This window comes from Lichenostomus cassidix, chromosome 1Aa, assembly GCF_008360975.1.
Source record: "Lichenostomus cassidix isolate B80296 chromosome 1Aa, HeHo_3.0, whole genome shotgun sequence".
Classification (NCBI taxonomy): Eukaryota; Metazoa; Chordata; class Aves; order Passeriformes; family Meliphagidae; genus Lichenostomus; species Lichenostomus cassidix.
This window is the reverse complement of record NC_139480.1, coordinates 1,413,395-1,434,862: the sequence shown is the minus strand read 5'-3', so window position 1 is coordinate 1,434,862 and position 21,468 is coordinate 1,413,395. Positions and strand designations below refer to the sequence as shown.

General features: G+C 49.7%; 1 protein-coding gene across 2 annotated transcripts in view; it reads left to right on the top strand.

The window, feature by feature from the left end:
* Positions 1-18,864, top strand: part of NET1 (neuroepithelial cell transforming 1) — a 54,627-nt gene extending 35,763 nt beyond the window's left edge. The window contains exons 1-10 of one of the 2 annotated variants that reach the window (XM_085081898.1): positions 7,480-7,660; positions 11,659-11,766; positions 12,493-12,660; positions 13,408-13,470; positions 13,879-13,975; positions 14,073-14,149; positions 14,599-14,856; positions 15,126-15,296; positions 16,035-16,221; positions 17,114-18,864. In XM_085081898.1, coding sequence (XP_084938024.1) covers positions 7,568-7,660; positions 11,659-11,766; positions 12,493-12,660; positions 13,408-13,470; positions 13,879-13,975; positions 14,073-14,149; positions 14,599-14,856; positions 15,126-15,296; positions 16,035-16,221; positions 17,114-17,505 — 1,614 coding nt within the window. In that variant the 5' untranslated portion in view covers positions 7,480-7,567 and the 3' untranslated portion in view covers positions 17,506-18,864. Of the gene's footprint in view, positions 1-7,479; positions 7,661-11,658; positions 11,767-12,492; positions 12,661-13,407; positions 13,471-13,878; positions 13,976-14,072; positions 14,150-14,598; positions 14,857-15,125; positions 15,297-16,034; positions 16,222-17,113 lie in introns of those variants that run through there. The other variant, XM_085081895.1, reaches the window with a different exon arrangement.
* Positions 18,865-21,468: the final 2,604 nt, after the last annotated feature.

The window sequence follows — 21,468 nt, the reverse complement described above, 5'->3', positions numbered from 1 at the left end:
AAAAAGTTTCTTCTTCCACCCAAAAATGTCGTTATTCCACCCAAAAACCTTCTCATTCCTCCCAAAAACCTCATTATTCCTCCCAAAAACCTTCTCATGTCACCCAAAAACCTTCTTATTCCCTCCAAAAACCTTCTTAGTCCTCTCAAAAACCTTGTCATTCCACCCAAAACCCTTCTCATTCCACCCAAAAACCTTCTCATTCCACCCAAAAACCTCATTATTCCTCCCAAAAACCTTCTCCTTCCTCCCAAAAACCTTATTATTCCTCCCAAAAACCTTATCCTTCCACCCAAAAACCTTCTAATTTCACCCAAAAACCTTCTCATTCCTCCCAAAAACTTTGTTAATCTTCCCAAAAACCTTCTCATTCCTCCCAAAAACCTCATCATTCCACCCAAAACCCTCAGCTTGGGGCAGGGATAACAGCCTAAAAATCCTCCCCAAACAATGCAAGAAAAGATCTCCTCTACTCAACCATCCCCCCGAGCTTTAAACCAACAACCCAACCAGCCCTTCCCTCCTCCCTCCCTGCTCCCAGAGCACTTTCATGGGGATTTTCTCGGCGTGTCTGCTCCCTGCAGGAACGTGCCTGAGCAGAAGTTACAAATTTGTGTTTGAAAATAGACTTTGATCCCAACAAGCAGCTCCGAAAAACAGCTCCTGGCAGGGGAGGGAGGTGCAGTCAACCGGAGCTCCTTGCTCCATGAATCGCTGGTAGAGAGAGATGTTGTGTTTAATAATATCCCTCCTTGGGTAATCTGTGTTCTTCTGCTCTCTCATTCATATTCATCACGTGGAAATTGCTTTTCTGCCCCGAGCACACAAACCTTCAAGGGTGGGTTTTACCTTTTTTTACAGAGGTAAAGTTCCAAAATGTCCAAGGATTGATTTCAGCTAAATACATTGAATTTTTTTTTTATTTTTATGGCTGGATGAAGGAGTTGAGTGGCAGCTAATTCTAGCAGCTCCCACCGTCCCAAATCAACGCCTCGTAAACTTTCCGGATGACCCAATGCTTTCTCTCTCGTTGGGTCATCGCCTACTTTTGCTCATTTTCCAGAATCCTGCTCTGAATTTGGCTCGGAATATAAATATCCAGGGGTGGAATGTTAAACAGAGCTCAGGGCCAGTAAACAACCCCGGGCTGGGGGTCCCACTGAACATGTATGGGAAAAGCCTGGAGTGGAAAGTCCTATTTATCCCATCCTCGAGCGTTGCGCGTCTCTCTTCCCCTAAATATACCCCTGAAGTTTTTATTCCACTAAATACATCCCTAAAAATAGCTGGAGAGCGAGGGTTGAGGTGGATTGCAGTGCCTGGGAAATGGGATTTCAAACTGGAGGTGGAGAGGAATTCGGGGATGGATTGGATGGATTGGTTTTCCCCGCGACTCGCAGCCGCCGCGGAGATTAAAGCGTCGCAGGTTCCTGCTTGGAAGGAATTGAATCCAGATGGCAGGAGCGTTCCAGGAGCTGGGAAAACTGGGAAAATGCAGAAACTGGAAAAACTGCCTCCAGGCTCTGCAGTGCCCCAGCTCAGACCTTCTCCTCTGCAGCCAGGGGACAGCTGGGAGCTTGGATGGATCCCAGATGGATTCTAATCTGTTTGTTCCTAACCCTGATCCTCCTGATGGATCCCAAATGGATTCCAATCCGTTTGATCCTAACCCTCATCCTCTTGATGGATCCCAAATGGATTCCAATCCATTTTATCCTAACCCTGATCCTCCTGATGGATTCCAAAATGGATTCCAATCTGTTTGATCCTAACCCTGATCCTCTTGATGGATCCCAAATGGATTCCAATCCATTTGTTCCTAACCCGGATCCTCTTGATGGATTCCAATCAGTTTGATCCCCAACCCTGATCCTCTTGATGGACTCCAAAATGGATTCCAATCCGTTTGATCCTAACCCTGATCCTCCTGATGGATCCCAAATGGATTCCAATCCGTTTGTTCCTAATCCTGATCCTCTTGATGGATTCCAAAATGGATTCCAATTCTTTTGTTCCTAACCCTGATCCTCTTGATGGATCCCAAATGGATTCTAATCCATTTGATCCTAATCCTGATCCTCTTGATGGATTCCAATCTGTTTGATCCTAACCCTGATCCTCCTGATGGATCCAAAATGGATTCCAATCCGTTTGTTCCTAATCCTGATCCTCTTGATGGATTCCAAAATGGATTCCAATTCTTTTGTTCCTAACCCTGATCCTCTTGATGGATCCCAAATGGATTCTAATCCATTTGATCCTAATCCTGATCCTCTTGATGGATTCCAATCTGTTTGATCCTAACCCTGATCCTCCTGATGGATCCAAAATGGATTCCAATCCGTTTGTTCCTAATCCTGATCCTCTTGATGGATTCCAAAATGGATTCCAATTCTTTTGTTCCTAACCCTGATCCTCTTGATGGATCCCAAATGGATTCTAATCCATTTGATCCTAATCCTGATCCTCTTGATGGATTCCAATCTGTTTGATCCTAACCCTGATCCTCCTGATGGATCCAAAATGGATTCCAATCCGTTTGTTCCTAATCCTGATCCTCCTGATGGACTCCAAAATGGATTCTAATCCATTTGATCCTAACCCTGATCCTCCTGATGGATTCCAAAATGGATTCCTAAATGGATTCCAATCAGTTTGATCCTAACCCTGATCCTCCTGATGGATTCCAAAATGGATTCCAATCCCTTTGTTCCTAATCCTGATCCTCTTGATGGATTCCAAAATGGATTCCAATCCGTTTGATCCCAACCCTGATCCTCTGCAGGGTTAGGGAATAAGTGGAACAATCCCAGATTTCCTGGGAATGGTTGGGATTGATAGCTTGACCAGACCAGGGTGCTGTAAGGTTGGACTGACAATCCCAATCCTGCTAGGATTTTTATGGCTTCCTTGCTGCTCCAACTCCTCATTCCCTTGAGTTTTTCCAGGAGAAACCTCTGCAGGGTTAGGGATCCAATGGAACAATTCCAGACTTTCTGGGAATGGTTGGGATTGATAGCTTGGCCAGACCAGGGTGCTGTAAGGTTGGACTGACAATCCCAATCCTGCTAGGATTTTTATGGCTTTCTGCTGCTGCAACTCCTCATTCCCTTGGGTTTTTCCAAGAGAAAAGGCCAGGATGAGGTGGTGTGTTTGTGTCCCCCCTGGACACAGGTGCTGGGGACATTTTCAGCTGTTGGGACAACATTCCTGCATGGCCACACTTGGCAACCCCTGGCAGGAGGAGTATTTTTATCCCTGCAAACTCCCATCAGCCTGGAATCACACACTGGAATTCAGGCATGTTTCCTTCAGAATTCATCCTTTGTTAATGGAAAATTGATTGGCTTTGGGGCTGGAACACCAAAATGGCACAGCAATCCCCCAGAGAGGGATTTGATTTGGTTGGCAGCCCTTCCAGGAATCATTTCCAGCTGTGAGGAGTGTCCCAGGTGTGAGGCTGCCCAGGAAAACAGCTCTGTGGGAGTGAAATCCCAGCCTGGAAACGAGAGGAAAACGAGGGGAAAACGAGGGCTGGGTGACTCCATCACTCCAGCTCTCCCCAGCTCCCTGAGTGGATGATGGGATAGGAATCACGAGGGATTTTGCTCCTGGAAGTGAAAATCTCCATGTGAATAGAGGGCAGGAATGCCATGGACACCCCTGGCAGGAGAGCAGGAAGAACTGGTTTATCCATGGCTTAGCCCTGCTGCGTTCCTGCGGCTCTGGGAAGAGCCTGGAGCCAGGGCAGAGGGGAAGGGAGCACTGGGAAGGCACTGGGAGATGGTTTTGGGGAGAAGGATGTGTGCTGAGTTCCAGGGAAACTGGAATTTCAGTTCAGGGTTTATAGGGAAACCCGTAAATCTGGTGTGCTGCTCTTGCTGCACAGAAAACAATTCCTCCTTTTCCTGTTTGTTCTAGATTTCAGCAGGGAATTCCCAAGTTCCCCAGCCTTGTTCAGGATGGGTTTGCATCCCAATGAGCTCCATTATCCTAAAGATATTCCCTTTTTCCACTCCTCCACAAGTGGAGGAGTGTGCCTGGAGCTGCTCTGGGGCCACGCTGGGATCTCTGGGATGTGATCCTGGAATCTCTGGGATCTCTGGGATGTGACCCTGGAAAAGGTTATGGATCCTATCCCTGGGTACATTGCACACTGGCTGGCTCCAGGCTTAGTGCTCATCTCCATCCCTTGGGATGGGTTTGTGGTGATCATCTTCATCACTTGGGATGGATTTTTGGGGATCATCTTCATCACTTGGGATGGATTTTTGGGGAATATTCCATCTTGGGATGGATTTATGGTGTTTGTCTCCATCCCTTGAGATGGATTTTTGGTGATTGTCTCCATCCCTTGGGAAGTGTTTATGGTGACCAGCTTCATCACTTGGGATGGATTTTTGGGGATCATTCCATCACTTGGGATGTATTTATGGTGTTCATCTCCATCACTCAAGATGGATTTATGGTGTTTCTCTCCCTCACTTGGGATGGATTTTTGGCAATCATTCCATGACTTAGTATGGATTTATGGTGATTATCTCCATCCCTTGAGATGGATTTTTGGTGCTCATCTCCATCCCTTGGGAGGTATTTATGGTGACCAGCTTCATCACTTGGGATGGTTTATTGGTGATCATCTCCATCCCTTGGAAGGGGTTTATGGTGATCATCTTCATCACTTGGGATGGATTTTTGGGGATCATTCCATCACTCAAGATGGATTTTTGGTGTTTGACTCCATCCCTTGGGATGGATTTTTGGCAATCATTCCATTACTTGGGATGGATTTAGGGTGATCATCTCCATCACTCAGGATGGAATTATAGTGATCATTCCACCACTCAGGGTGGATTTATGGTGTTTGTCTGCATCTCTTGGGATGGGTTTATGGTCATCATTTCCATCACTCAGGATGGATTTTTGGCAATCATTCCATCACTTGGGATGGATTTATGGTGTTTCTCCATCACTTGGGAGGTATTTATGGTGATCATTCCCTCACTCAGGATGGATTTATGGTGTTTGTCTCCATCCCTTGGGATGGGATAAGAGTGATCATCTCCACCACTCTAGATGGATTTTTGGTGATCATTCCATCACTTGGGATGGATTTATAATGATTATCTCCATCACTCGAGATGGATTTATGATGTTTGTCTCCATCCCTTGGGATGGATTTATGGTGATCATTCCATGACTTAGTATGGATTTATGGTGATCATTCCATAACTTGGGATGGATTTATGATAATTATCTCCACCACTCATACTGGATTTATGGTGTTTATCTCCATCCCTTGGGATGGATTTATTCTGATTATCTCCACCACTCAGGATGGATTCATGGTGATTATCTCCACCACTCAGGATGGATTCATGGTGCTCATCTCCACCACTCAGGCTGCATTTTTCCCCAAATCCTGTTGCTAACCTCTCCAGATCCACCTGCCCCACCAACCATCCATCCCAACCCCATTCCTAGCTGGGCCAGCTGGGAATCACTTCTCTTGGGGAATTTGTGTCTCCAAGGCTTTGCCCACCCCGTGCTCCAAAGGACACAAATCCCTTTTCCTGGAGCTCTGTCCCATCATGCCAGCGAGCTTTCCTCACCATGACCTCACCTGGGCCTTGCATCACCGCCAATTCGTCACCTGCCCAGGTGTCACCAGAAAGTCAGGGATCACCTGTGGCTGAGCCACGTGGCTCCTGGCCCCAGGGCTGGGGAGGGAGGACAATTGAGCAGCCACGTCACAGAGTCACCAAAAAAACACCTCAGGTGGGAGCAGGAGGAGCTTTGGGACATCACTGCTCCTGCCAAGAGGTGTTTGAGTGTCACCTCTGTGTGACTTGAGTGACTCTGCTCCACGCCTCCCCTCTGGGCTCTGGGTGTTCATTCCCTGTTTTTAGTTGGCCTTTTTCCCTCTCCCTGGAAAGCTCCTGGATCTTCAGGCCAAGTTTAACAAGGATTGTACGAGAAATGAGTTTGATAATCCCCAAAAAATGATCCAACTCAGCTCCTCCCCAGAGTCAGCGTCACCGTGGTGTTAAAAATAGTGGATTTCGGTAATCCAGGAAAGGATTTTTGTGTCTGGAAGAGTCACAGTCTGTCCTTTCAGCAGGAGGGTGGAAACTCAGTGTATCCTGAATTTCTGGGAATCCTGGATGTGCTGCTCTTGCATGGCAGAGGTCAAGTGGGTGCAGATTTGCTGAGAGAAGCAAAGTCAAAAATTAAAAATCCAGGGGAGGGGACAGCAGCACTTTCCAACTCCTCCTCCTCCTCCTGCCTCTGAAAAATGCTGTTTGCAAACCTCCAGCTAGCAACCCCACAATCCACCCCAAATTTACCTCCTTGCAGCAGCAGCAGCAGGTAGGCAGCCAAATCAACCCCGTTTATTTTTACCAGCCCAAGAAAGCTTTCATTTCAGACATTTGCAGCAGTGCCAGGGCTAAAAGGACTTGAACAAACAAACAGAAAATCCCAACCCTTTGCAGCTCCAGCCGGGCCTGCCGGGACAGGCTCCCCTGGGAGGAGAGGGGGAGAGGCTCAGCCCAGCCCCTGGCTACCCGAGCTGTGCCAGCACGGCTTTAAAGCTCTCAGCAGACTTTAAAGCACAGGTCTAGACAAGAATTATTTTTATTTCTTTTAAACGTTTTGCAGCAGTGAGGGTTTTAGGCTCCAGCCGTGGCGAGGAGAGCCGCCGTGAGGTGGAGCTTGTCCCACCACGCTGCTGGTGCCAGGAAAAAACACTAAAAATGGGGGAAAAAACGGAATGTATGTTTGGCTTGGTGTGATGGAACAGCGCCCTGAGCTCTCAGTGGCTGTCCCCTCGCCCTCCTGGTGGCAGGGGCTCCTGGAGGTGCCAGTTGTCACAGAATGCCAGGGTGGGTCAGGGTGGAAGGGACAACAGAGGGTCAGCAAGGCCATCCCAGAGCCCAGGGAATATCTGCTCTGGAATATCTGCAGTGAGGAGACTCACAGCCTCTCTGCTCCCTGCCCAGGGCTTGGGGAAGGAGTTGTGCTTGCTGGGCTCAGCTCCTGCCTGTTCCTCTGGCGCCATTGCCGGGCCCAAGAGCAGAGCCTGGGCCATGCTCTTGGCCACCTCCCTTTGGATATTCACACCCAAATGATGTTCCCTCAACTGTGTCCCCTTGGCCCCAGCTCCCTCCCCCTTTCCCGGGCAGGGAGACACTCCAGGCCTAAATCATCCTCACATCCTCCTGCTGGACTCCAGGAGGAGCCCAGACCCGGACACAACCCTCAGCTGCGCCGAGCAGAGGGACAGGAGGGATTTTTTTGGGAGCAAATTTTAGAAGAATTTGGGGCTCCGGAGAGTCCGGAGTGCCCGGGGCACCTGCGGGGGCGTGGCTTGGCTTGAATGGGCGTGGTTTGTAACAAAAGGGGCGTGGTTTGGTCGTTGGCCACGCCCCTTGCGGTGAGGTCGGGGGAGCGGCGCGCGGCGGGCTCAGAACGCGATGAGCGCGGGTTGAGGGCAGGTCGCGCTGAGGGAGGATCGCGCTGAGGGAAGCTCGGGCTGAGGGAGCCTCGCTCGGGCTGCCCCGCGGCCATGGTAGCGCACGACGAGCTCGGCGGCTTGCTGCCCATCAAAAGGACTATCCGGGTCATCGACGCGCAGAACCAGCACTTCAGGGAGCAGGAGGTGAGCGGGAGAGAGGGAAAATGGGGATTTATTCAAAGGGAAAGCGTGTGGGGAGGAAGCCCCCTGAGCCCCCTCAGCTTCCCGCTCTCCGCGCCTGAGGGGAGGCGGCGAGCCGGCGGGGCAGCCAGCCATAAAAAAAAAAAAAAAAAAATATATACATATATATATATATAGAAGCTCACATATATGTGTGTATATATATATATATATATATATATATATTTTACATATATGTATGCAATATGTATGTATTTAGCCTCATAGCCGCCGAAGAGTGGGACCAGGCAGCCAAAACCAATCTCAGGGCCTCGCCCAGCAATTTAAAGAACTATATATATATTTAAGCCCACGTATATATATTTTTTGTTGTATACATATATATACAGTTTATATATATTTATATATATGTATTTGAGGTTATAACCCCCAAAGAGTGAGTCAAAACCAATCTCTGTGCCTCACCTGACCCCTCACTCCTCCCAGGTGGCTTTCCATTAAAAATTCGCCTGTTTTCATTAAAAAATCCCCCATGTCTCTCAGCACTCTTTCCACTGACAGGATTTTTCCTAATTAGGCGCTTGTTTGCTGCTTAAATCCCCCAAAAAAACCCGTCGCAGGGTTAGTCGGGCTTTTGAGGGCAGGTTTGTTCTACTGAAGCATTGTTATTTTTATCGCGCGTTGTTATGTAGATGGCAATAATTGCACTCCTGCTAGGTGTTCCCAAACCTCCTGCTGCGACAGGAGCAAAAGTTCAGCAGCCAGGTAGGGCCGTGGGCTGGGTTTATTGCTCAGATTAGAGGCGAGAGGAGGTGGAAAAGCTTAAAAAAAAAAAAAAAAATAAGGCGTCTCCAGACATGGCTGGGGTTTGAGGGCTCAGCGCCGAGTCACCGAGCTGTGCGAAGGCTGGCTTTGCGACAGCCAAACTTGGGCAATAATCTCATTGTGCAAAAGGGAAACCAGATGTTGGGGGAGAAATAACATAAAGCAGATCTCCGCGAGGGGAGTCAATAAATCCCCTCGAATTGTGAATCGCCTGAGCCAACACTCCTCTCTGAGCTGCTCCGAGAGCTGCAGTTATCAGTGGGTATCCCTAGGTTGGGAACGAGCTGCCGGATTTGGGAAAAGTGTGAAGGCTGATTGTTCACTTGGAGTGTTTTCAGCACACCTTGAGACTCAGCAAGCCTCTCGCACGTGAACCTGACATCGAGGTGGTCAGGCGGCGATGATGATTTCAGGCTGCTGACTAAAAAAATCCCTTTTTGCTGATTTGGCTCGGGAGGAAAAGTTTCGCCCCGCGTGGTTTTGCCGTTGGGTCACCGTGTCGGTGTTGGGTTCGCACGTAGGACATTGCACTCGAGTAAAGATCCTTGTAAAAACCACTAATTATTACCCAGCGAAGGGGAAAGGTTGTGGGTGTGCTGCTGCTGCCGCAGGAAAACCTTGCTCAAGTATCAAACCTGGTTTTCTTTCGAGCAAGGTGCAATCTTTTCATGAGTTAAGCTGCACTTAGAGGCACTTGAAGGAGTTCCAGGAGTGTGAAATCTCGCCTGGTGTAAAATTAGCTTTAGTGGCTGTGCTCGTGATGTATTAATTCATTTTTAATAAAGAGAAAAAAAAATTCCTGGTGGAACTGTTGACCCCGCTGGGGTTTTAATGATCTGTCGGTGCTGTAACACCCCAGGCTTGTTACAGAAACCTCGCAGACTTTATTCCGAGCTGGCTCCTGTGAGGAATACAGCGTGGAGACAGGAGAGTCATTGTTTGCAAGTCCAGAGCTAAAAAAAACCCCTCGTGAGCCCGAGTTATCCGCAGTATGAGCTGCCCGGGGTCTCGGCTTACACCGGGCTGGGGAAGGGGGAGTTTCCAAGGAAAGGGATTTGCTTTTCCTCCTCCCTGCTCTGGGTCAAACCATAGCACTCAGGAGGAGAAGAAAAACCAGATGCTTTTTTTTTTGGCAGTCGAGCCATGTCTGAGGAGCACCCGCAGGACACAAAGTGGCAATTTAATTTTTTTTTTTTTCAGTTTAAGAGAGGAGAAAAGGCCTTTTGCTGTGCTGGATTCAGGAATTCCTGCTGCCAGCCCTTGGGCACGTGCATGTGTCACTTGAGGGGGACAGATGTGCTGGTCAGGCATTCCCACCAGTGACCTGCTCGAGCCTCCCCACGGCCTGAGCTGCTTGCTCTTCATTTTCAGTGTCACATTTTGCTTTTCCAGGCTATTTATATCCCTGGCCTTGCCAGAGCCGTGGGTGGCTTTGTGTCTGGATCTTCCCTGCTCCAGCCCTGCACTTTCTTAAGCTTCTCTTGGCTCGTCTCCCTTTATCCTACTGCACTGAAATATGATTTTACAGAAGTAAACACCTCCCTTTTCTTCCACTCAGAAACATCTGCAGTAAATTAAAGCTTCCTTGTCATCTTGGAGCCTAACTTTCCAACCTTCTCCATAAACCTTGCCCTGACTGTCCCTGTCTGGAGCTCAGTGGAAGAGTTCCTGGTGTCCTACTTTAAACCATGGTTTAGGACATTTTTACAGCTTTCCCCCATTTTTATAGTGACCTCCTGATTCTGTGTTTCAAGCATAGCTTTGTGCTGTGCCAAGAGGTCTTTTTTTTTTTCTTTTTTTTTTTAACTTCATGGCTCATAAATTGTTTCTTTTCATGTTCCCCCCTGCAAGTTTGAAGGCTGAGCTCAGGGTGAGCTCACCTCCTCCTCCTCCTCCTCCTGCTGCTCAATTGCTCAATGCCACGTGTGGGCAGGGCTGCTCCAGGGCCTCTCCTCGGCTCGAGTTGCTGAAATCAGATCTTACACATACATAGCTTTTATGTCTCCTCAGCCTCATGACTGGAATCCAGCTCTGTGTGTTCTTATTCCTCTTTTTTTTTTTTTGTTTTTGTTTTGTTTTCGACATTTGTCACTTCCCAGCAAAGGGTTTGGTCACCAAACTGGGCTGGGAGTGGAGACAGCACAAAGCTCATCCTCCACAGTCTGTGCCTCTTGACTTTTTGAAACCTAAGAGTAGAAACTCAACAATAATTAACCACTTTTAACTGAGATGAACCTAAAAGAGAGGCAGCTTCCTTCTCCTCATCCCAGCTTCACGCTAAGATGAGCTGTCCCATGAGGATGAGTCACATCTAACCCTCTGCCAGATGTTGAGGAGCACCAGGACATCCCTCCAGCCTTTTTTAAACCTTAACTCTGAGCCCATCTCCCCCCAGCTTCCCCCTGCGCACACCTTTCCTGCCCAGCCCTCACCACACAACATTTTTGATGTTGAGTTGCCAACAGAATTTTCAAAACTGAAGCAGCAGGAGCTTTCTGTGGGGCGTTTCCTCTTTCTTGGCAGCCTCTGGGTCGAGACAGACTTGAGCTCCCGGCAGGGATTAGCGGTGCAGAAAAGCAGAAGCTCCAACTTTCAAATCTAAACAAGGTGGAAGAAAAATGACAATGATTGCAGGGGGTGGGGAAGAGCAGGAGGAGGAAAAAACTTTGTAAGCTGAGGGTTTTCAGCTTTATCTGCTGCGTGTGTTGGTGTGCCTCGCAGGAATGTTCAGCTTGTGGTTGTTTGCTGCTCAGGCTCTGCTGGGCCCCCACTGCTGCTCTGCTCTCCAAAAGAAAATGGAAAAACACATTCTTTCTGCAGAGGAAAAGATGAGAAAATGGAGAAGCAAATCACAGCTCCATCTTTAGCTGCCACACAGTGTTGGAGAACACTTCAATCTATTTCTGTTCAAAGCATAACAGTCCCTGCTGGAGCTCTATTTTGAATTCTGACTGATGTTCTCTCACCTCTTTTAACACTGGGCAAAACCTCTGCAGTTTAATTGCAGCCTTAAAGTTCAGACAAATATTTATAGCCTTTTAAGATGAATGGCTGCTTCCAAACGCTCTGCTTGCTGTGTTTCCCACTCCTTAAGTGGGTTTGTGCTTTTGAAACCTGCCTGAGAAATTGCAGAGGGAGGCACAGCCAGGACAATTTGTTCTCTCGTTGCTTTGCAGGAGCCAAGCACGAAACGGGTTCGGCCTTTAGCGCGAGTCACCTCCCTGGCAAACCTGATCTCTCCCGTCAGAAATGGTGCAGTTCGACGCTTTGGGCAGACAATCCAGGTGAGAACAGAGCCTTGGAGTCCTAAATTCTGGAGATTTGGGCAAGGAACTGCCTGTCTGGGGTAAAACCCCATGGGATTTCCAGGCTTCTCCTGAAAATCTCCTTGAACTTTCCTAGGCCTTGGGAATGAAAAGTGCAACCTCAGGAGTTCACAGGTAGCTTGCTGGATAAACAGGTTGAGCAGTAAATAAAATAAACTGCTCGAGATAGAGAGAAGGAGCTGATAAACTGTCCCACGCCTGGCACACGTGTGCTGCAGCATGATGGGAGCTGCCCTTGCAGCCCAGCACCGTCAGGGCACTGTTTTTCCAGGAGCTCTCTGCTCACACCTGCAGATAACAGCACGTCTGCCTTTTAGAGCCCTGCAAACCACCAGAGCAAAGTTCAAGTGGCTCCTCATTAACCTCTTCATAGAGGGAGAGTTATCATCCTCCTTTATTTACTTCCTCCTACCTTGGAAATTAACCCAATTTTTTTTTCTTTGCCCTCCCATCTTCCTCCCCAGCGGATCAGTGCAGGGAGAGGGGCATGGAAAACCTTGCCAAGCTCTGGCCTTTCTCAGCAGCTTGATTAAAGCGTTCCTTTATCTGAGGAAAAGTGTCTGGGTGTGTTTTCCTGCCCTGTAGGATGAAGGATTGGGAGGGGGATGGATAACACTGTTATACTTCTGAAATGTTGGCTCTCCACCTTTGTTTTTAATTTTTATTTTTTTTAATTCCCTGCAGTCGTTCGCCCTTCGCGGTGACAGCAAATCCCCCGGCTGTGCCCAGAAGTCATGTAGCAGATCTGCTGCTCCTACTCCCCCTAAGAGAAGAAACAGTGTCCTCTGGTCTGAAATGCTGGATGTCAACATGAAGGAATCCCTGAGCACCAAAGAAATCAAGCGCCAGGAGGTAGCTGTCCATGAAAAACGGGGTTGGGAAAGGCAGCCGAGGCCTGGGCTTTGTCCCTCCCTGTGCTGGGAAAGGAGGAACAACCTTTGGGGGAACTGCATCTTCCTGTGCACCTAAACCTAAGATTTATATCTGCATTAGACATGGGAAAAGGTGAATTCCTCTCAGGGGATTCATCTCCCCAGTCTGACCCTTCAGAGATGCCAAACTTCCCACGGGGGTGCTCAGCATTCCTGAAATCCCCAAATCCAAACCCTGCTGGCTGCTCTGCCGCCGACCCAACCTCGGGTTCCTCGCAGAGCCAGCTGCCTTTCTCCTAAAGCTCCTGACAATTGGTTGGAAGCCAACCAGCAAAGGCCTTGGCTTGCCTTTTTCCTGGAGTTCTCAGACAAATCTTGTGGAGACAGCACAGGAGCCGCCGGAAGCCGCCTGGGATTTGACCTCTGCGGTTTTGGGGGTTTTGTGTTTGTTGGGCTTGCCCGGGTAAAAGCAGTGATTTAAAAGGCTCTAATATTTAATTTGGCTTGTGCAGGGGCGGCAGGGCTTTCACAGAGCTGGAAGCAAAGCTGCTTTCTCAGGGCTAGGAGAGCAGATTTACTCAGGGTTGTCATGCCCAGGTGCCACCGAGTGATTGGGGTGGCCAAAGCCCTATTCAAGACAGGCTGTACATCATGGGAGCTGAAAGGCTCTTTCTGAGAAAGGCTGGGATTCAAAACAACTCTGGATGTTTTATCCCCTTCCTCCCAGGCCATCTATGAAATGTCCAGGGGAGAGCAGGACCTGATTGAAGACCTGAAGCTTGCCAGAAAGGTGAGTGGGTTTTTTCCTGCAGTGATCCCATTCCAGAGAATAATGAGTTGATTTTGCACGTGCAAACATTACACAGGAGCTTTATCAGCCCCAGAGTCCCCAGCTTGAAAGCTGGCCCAGAAAGCTGACGTGAGCACTGGGACAGCACCAGTGGGGTTGCACCAAACCCAGCCATAAAAGGATTGTGGTTGGGGACTCCTTCTCCCAGATGGGAATAGTCCAGACAGGAAAATCCTTTTCATCTGAAGTCCTTGATACCTTCACACAGAGGGGAATCTTTCAGCATCAAATCAGTGTTACTCCTTCTGTTGGCTTCACTTCTTGCACCTGATAGATCCCCTCAGATTTAAATCATCAGCTTTTGGACCTGGGAGATTTGAATATATTCTAATATTTTTAATCTGACAGGCCTATCATGATCCCATGCTGAAACTGTCCATCATGTCTGAGGAGGAGCTCACCCACATTTTTGGGGACTTGGATTCCTACATTCCTCTGCACGAAGGTAAGAGCAGCTGGGTGGGCTGTGCTGACTAGGATTTAACCTCTCTGCTTTCTCCTATTACATTGTTGCAATTCCTCTGTCTCTGTTTCAATCCCAGATTTACTGGCGAGTTTGGGAGAAGCAACAAAGCCAGATGGAACCGTGGAGCAGATTGGGCCCATCCTTGTGAAGTGGGTGAGTTCAGAACTTGGGAACAAGGAGCTCAAACTGAGCTTAAAGAATTTTTAAACCCAAAAGCTGCAAAGCTGTGGAGCCTTTGTGGCCCTGAGTGCCAGATTGGAAGGGAAATCCTTGGCTGTGCTGAAAACAATGGGATTCTGCTGGCTGGAATGGGCCATGATTTCACCCCGGGGACTTGGAATGATTTGCTGATTTATGGTTGAAATGTCTGTGTCTCCTGGACTCTTTGTCCCAGCGTGATTCCAGGAGTGTTTTCCCTGCTAATCCTAAACTTTGGGAGTTTCAAAGGCTCCATATGCTCATCCTCCTCACAAGATTCTCCCTTAGCTTTTTTATTGGGAAAAATATCCCAGTAAGGGCTGTAGAACTCCACGAGTTTGACATGTTAGTGACATCTGCTTTTCCCACATGGAGTCTGACCCCTAAACCTCCATTCCCTGCAGCTCCCACGACTCCACGCCTACAAAGGCTACTGCAGCAATCAGCTGGCAGCCAAAGCCCTTCTGGACCAGAAGAAGCAGGACAGGAGAGTCCAGGATTTCCTGCAGCGCTGCCTGGAGTCTCCTTTCAGCCGCAAGCTGGACCTCTGGAGCTTCCTGGACATCCCTCGGAGCCGCCTGGTGAAATACCCTCTGCTCCTCAAGGAGATCCTCAGGCACACTCCCAAAGACCATCCCGATGTCCAGATCCTGGAGGAAGCTGTGAGTGATCCTCATTCCCTTCCACGTTATTTGGGAGCTCCAGAAATCTTCCTGAAACCCTCAGCAATTCCCAGGGGGGTTTTCTCCCAGGGGGGTTTTCTTGGGGGACAAAAATCTGTGAGAGGGAAATCAATCCATATGGATTGCATCCTTTGGAATTCTGAAGGAGCACAATTGAGGGAAGCAATTAATCATCTGTTGGGGTTTTTAGATATCCATAATTAAAATAATTTAGATATCCGTAATTAATCTTCTGTTTGGGTTTTTAGATATCCATAATCCAAGGAGTCCTCTCTGACATCAACCTGAAGAAGGGTGAATCCGAGTGCCAGTACTACATTGACAAGCTGGAATACCTGGATGAGAAGCAGAAAGATCCAAGGATTGAAGGCAGCAAAGCTTTACTGTGCCACGGGGAGCTGAAGAATAAAAATGGACATGTGAGTCCCTCATTTGTTTACTAATTCTCAAACCTTCCCTCAGAGCTGGTTAGAGCAGGAGTGGGAGCTTTCCATCCTTAGGGACAGTTTAGACCTTGGATAAAAAAGCAGAGGAGAATTCCCTTGGTGGCAGCCTCATTTTGGGGTGTAAGGGAAAGTTTCCTGCTGGCAGCTTCACAATCAGCCTTGGGAAGCTGGAAAATAATTAGCCCATAGAAAGTGCTCTCCATCCAAAGGGATTTCCTGCCCATGTTTACTCTCAGGTGCTCTGACATTCCCCATTAGGAAACAAAAGGGTTCCTGCAAAAGCCTGCTTGGCTTTGGGCTGGGCTGCCTGCAGTTTATCTCCCCCCACTGCACTCCAGGCTTTGCTGCCTTTTGTCCTCATTTAAACCTCCAATCTTTTCATGTTTTCTTTGTCGATTGGAGGGTTTTTTTGTGTTTAATTTGGCTGTTTTACTCCTGCACACAAGGCATTCCATGCTGTCAGGAAAGATACCACTCCTAATCATGCCATCCCTGCTATCTGGGGATCATAATTTCCTTTCTAGGGAATCAATAAAATAATAAAGCCGCTGATGTAATCCTGCTGCGTGCCAGACCCCTTGGCATTGTCACAGGAGACTCCGCAAGTCCTTGTGGGTGAAACTGCAGATAAGGCAGCCTTGGATCCCACAGGATGTGTGACCTCATGGAATACAGAGTTCAACACTCACTCTGCACTGCTTTCCTTTCCAGAAGCTCTACGTCTTCCTCTTCCAAGACATCCTGGTGCTGACCCGGCCGGTGACCCGCAACGAGCGCCAGGCCTTCCAGGTGTACCGGCAGCCCATCCCCGTGCAGGAGCTGCTCCTCGAGGACCTCCAGGATGGAGATGTCAAAATGGGAGGCTCCTTCCGAGGAGCTTTTGGCAATTCTGATAAAGGTATGCATCAAACCAGCTCCTCCGTGGTGGCCATGGATTCGCAGCTGGGGGATTAGAAAATATCTTTTAGTGTCCCTGCTGGATTTTGGGATTTCACAGAATCACCAGGTTGGAAGAGACCTTCAAGATCATCGAGTCCAACCTATGTCCCAACACCTCAGCTAAACTAAACCATGGCACTGAGTGCCACATCCAATCTCTTTTTAAACACCTCCAGGGATGGTGATTCCACCACCTCCCCGCGTAGACCATTCCAATATTTCATCACTCTTTCTGTAAAAATCCTTTTCCTAATATCCAACCTCTATTTTCCTTGGCGCAGCTTAAGGCTGTGTCCTCTTGCTCTGCCAGTTGTTGCCTGGAAAAAGAGTCCAACCCCCACCTCACTACAACCACCTTTCAAGAGGTTGTATGTTGCTGTTGAGCCACTAGCAGAGAAAAAGACCCGGATTCTCAACGTGACATGAAAAGAGAGCTTTATTATTTTGATTTCCAACTTATATAGATTTTTCAGAGGTCACTCAGATTGGTCAGTCAGAAATCTCCCCCTAGGCCTGATTGGCCAGGCCTGAACTGTCCAAATCTCAAGACACTGTTTTTAATAACATCCAAACTTTATCTTTGTTTATAAAACACAGGAAAAAATTCTCATGGGAAAGACCTGTGCTAGCCACAGTTGTACAGAGTGATAAGGTCACCTCTGAGTCTCCTTTTCTCCAGGCTAAACAACCCCAGTTCCCTCAGACATTCCTCACAGGGCTTGTGTTCCAAGCCCCTCACCAGCCTTGTTGCCCTCCCCTGGACCCACTGGGGGTTTCAAACCTAACAATGAGGTCTCTAAACATCAAGCTCAGAACTGACCTGCTTTTCCTTTCCCTCTGTTTATCCACAGCCAAAAACATTTTCCGGGTTCGTTTCCAAGAGCCAGGCCCAGGCCAGTCCCACACCCTGCAGGCCAACGACGTCTTCCACAAGCAGCAGTGGGTGAACTGCATCCGCACGGCCATCGCCCCCTTCCAGAGGAACACTCCCTCCTCCGAGCTCAAGGAGCTGCCAGAGCTCAGCGAGGAGTCCGAGGAGAACAACCCCTCAGTGTCCAACATCCCAGCCCAGCAGCGCCAGTCGGGAATCTCCCAGATGGAGCTGGAGGAGAGCGCGGCAGAGTGCGGCTCCATCCTGGACTCGGAGGTAGCCAAAGGGGTGAAATCCCACAGAACCTCAGCCGGGCACAGGAAATCCAGGGAGAAGCAGCTCAGCGGGAAGCGGAAAGAAACACTGGTGTAAGGAACCCCCCGGTGGCATCCTGGGGGAAAACTGTTAATTTATAAATAATTCCGTGTACATTTTTGTACCCGGAGCGCCTCCGGAGCTCCGCGGATCAGATCCTGGGTTTATGTTGGAATGGCAGCTACTGGTGTTCAGTCACTGTTGAGTTGGGGTCTGTTTTTTACACACTTCAGAGCCCTGAGGGATTTCCAAAACCCTCGTGGCACATCTGAAGAGCAAATCGGGGTTCCTGGGAGTTTTCCACAGCTTGGAAAAGGATGAAATGGAATTTTGGGCAGCACTGGGGTTTTGATCAACACTGCAAAAGTCCTTGAAAGGACTTGACACCTGGAGTCACACTGGTGTGTGGTTGTGGGAATTCCTACAAATTTGCATGTTCCAAAAGGAAAAGTCCTAAAAAAGCAGACCCCAAGTTCAACAGGTTCTCAATTCACCTACTGGAATCTTTGATCTTTGTGTGTCCTTTGTACATTCCTCAGTCTCACTCTTGTATCCTGCCAACTATTTAATTTTTTAATTAGTTTCGTTTCGAGTTTGGGGGTTGGGTTTTTTTGGGTTGGTTTTTTTTTGTTTTCTCTGGTTGGTTGGTTTTTTATTTTTGTATTTTTTTGTTGCTCAGACTTGGCATTTCCTTTCAAGTACTTGATCCTTCATGCTCTGAGGGATGCATGTCCCAAGTGTCCCTCAAGGCTGAGCAATCCACGGGCTGGGAGGAGACACTACTGAAAGAGAACTGCTTTACTCCAGGGTGTAGGAAGGTTGTAGGCACGTTGTAAAGGGTGTGGGGAGGGCAGAGGAGCAGTGAGTAGAGGGGATAGCAGGGAGTGAAGGTAGATTTTCGTTGCCTTTTGGAAATGAAATGATTCCCAACGGGAAGCAGGACTGGAGGCAACCAAGGGGTTCTTGCATGTGGTAGAAAGGTAGAGGAGAGGAAGCATTGGAGGAGTGAGGAGAGGAGAGGAGAGGAGAGGGAGTGGCTGTAAATACTCCAAATGGCAGCACTGCCATCTTCCAGTGTTCCAGAGATCCAGGGAAAAATCCAGGGAAACATCCAGCTTGGGAACGGCGCTGCAAAGTGGTGACAGCTCTGAGCACAACGGGGTGTCCCTGTCCTGGGACAGTGACCCTTCCATCCCTGGAATTTGGGATTGGGGAGCAGTTATCCCATGATCCCTGTGATCTGAAATCCGGGATTGGGGAGCGGTGACTCCTCATCCAGGGGTGTCAGTGCCTGTCACACGTCCAGCCAGGAGCTTTGGGAAGGGGCAGAGGGTGTACATAGCACAGCGTGTGGTTCTCTGTAAATGTTGTACAGTTTCCAGTGCCAAGTTCCATTAAATTCCTGACGGCCTCTCACCTGCCTCACCCGAGTGCTGCTGGGAGGGAGGGATGGAGGGATGGGCATGGCTGTGCTCAGGAGCTGCTGGCAGCTTGGATAAACGTGGATCTGCTCCATATTCCATCCAGGAGGAACTTCTCTCCTCCTCTCATGGTCCTCCTGTGCCCAGGCAGGACAATTTAGGGACTCTCCTCCATTTCTCAGGCAAAAAGGAGCAGTGGGATTCTCCTCCTGGACACTGAAATCCTCATGCCATGGCAAACCTCCAGCCCCAGAACTGAACAGGTCCCCGTTTAGCAAATACTAAATCCTGTCCTCAATAAACCTTGGGAAAGGGAATGAATCCTGCTGGGCTAATTCCCAGGCAGCTTCCCGGGAGCTGCTGGTTGTTTTGCCAGGATAAACCCATCCAGCCTTCCCAGCTTTCCCAAAAACCTGTATGGAGGTGTCCCAGGGAGAGCAATGCTGGCTCCCCCAGGAGGGAAGGAGCAGCTCGGGTTTTTAGGGACAGGATTTACAGCTGAGCCCTGACCTGTGAAGCTGATTTGATCCTGAGGGAATTCAGCCCTTCCCGAGTAGAGAGAAGCTGGAAAAATGTAGCTCCTGCTGCAAAAAAGCATCAGTGAGCTGCTGGAGCTCAGGGAGAGGAAATCCCACGGATGGTCTGCTTGTCCTCCCCGAGTCAGGCAGAGCTGAGCCTTCATCTCATCCTGCAGCCGACAGCAAATCAGCCCAAAACCCTCCATTTCCCTTCCGAAGTGAATCCCCCCCGACTCGAGGCGGTTCCTATCCCTGCAGGAATGTGCAGCCATCCTGCTCAGCCCCGACTCCTCCAGACTAAACAAGCCGGGCTGCCGCGGGCTCCTCCCCTGCTGAATTCCGCGGGATCCCAGCCGGCTGGCTCCCGAGCCAAGACCCCCATCCTGAGCGTGTGGAACGCCGGGATCCAGCAGGGTGACATCCCCGGGGGCAATCCGAGCCCTGCCGAGCCCCTCACCCTCCCCGTGCCAGGCAGGGACAGGGAACGTGTCCCTCGTGTCCCCTCCCGGGGATGTGGCACCTCCGCCCTGGGTAAGCAGCTCGGTGTTTGCCTTTGGGGATCCACCCAGCTCCGGAGCACAGGTGGGACCTTCCCGGAGCTGGGATCACAGCCGGGTCACTGCGGGGCACGTTCCTCTCCAGGAATTCCCGATCCCAGCCTCTCCTCTGCCGTGCTGACAGCTGGGATCAGGGTGACTCTGCTGTGGCTTGGGAAAGCCTGGATTTAGGAGCTGCCTTTCAGTTCGCCCTTGGATTTGGGAACCTGCATTAAAACAAAGTCTAAAACAAACCACAAGCTCCCAAATTTTACCCCAACAGCCCCCAACGACCCTCACAGCCATCCTGGGATCAACCCCGAGTTCATCCCCTCCAAAATCCCATTTTCCACCCCAAACCTCGATGTGATTTCTGCCAGGATTTGCAGAAATTCCTCCCCATTCCCAGACACTCCTGGGCTCAGTCTGGGCTCTGCAGGGACATGAGGGCCTCACGGAGCTTTCCCTGGCTGGGTCGTTTCCCTCTCTGCTTCCAACTTTTTCCATGAATTCATCCACCTCCCCCTCGCCCCTCCCGCTGCTCTGTCTGCAGCCGCAGCCCCAGACACATCTGTGCACATCTGGCAGCTCGGCATAATCCAGCTGGAAGCTTTTCACCTCCTGCATGGGGGATTTTTTCCCCCATTCCCTGGACCAGGCCCCTCAAAACCAGACAGCAAGGCTGGAAAACGCCGTGTGAGGCTTTTCTCCTTCCTCAAACTGCAGTTTTCCAGCTCCAGGTGGAGACATCCCGGGAAAATCAGCTGCCAAAAACCCGGCGGCTGCGCTGCTCCTGATCCCACCACGGTGGTCTCCCCTCCCCACAGCCCACCTCGGCTGCTGTAAATAGGATTAGGCCGTAAATTGTGGGATTTTATGGGCGGGGAGGAAGTTTTATTGGGATAATTAGCCTGATAGATGGGATGCAGTTAAGCAGAGTTAAACTAAGGGGCTGCTGGCTTTGACCTTCTGAAGATGGATGGGATGGGATGGGATGGGATGGGATGGGATGGGATGGGATGGGATGGGATGGGATGGGATGGGATGGGATGGAGGGGTTGGGTTGGGATGGGATGGGATGGGATGGGATGGGATGGGATGGGATGGGATGGGATGGAATGGGAATGGGATGGGAGCTGGTGATGCAGAGGTGACCCATGATGACAGGGAGTGCTGGTCATGGGGATGGAATGGGATTGGATTGGCTGGGATGCAGTGGGATGGGGAGATGGTGAGTGCTGGCAGTGGGTGCTGGTCATGGGGATTTAATGGGATTGGATGGAATGGGGTGAGAGGTGATGAGTGCTGGTCATGGGAATGGGATGGGGTGAGAGGTGATGGGTGCTGGTCATGGAGATGTCATGGGATGGGATATCACAGGGATCCATGGGATGGGATCCATGGGATGGGATGGGATGTCACAGGGATCCATGGGATGGGATGTCACAGGGATTTCATGGAGAAGCAAGCAGCAGTTTCCACCTTGGCTCATCACCTCAGGACACCCAGGACATCACAACCCTCCACCCTCAGCCCAGGGACCCC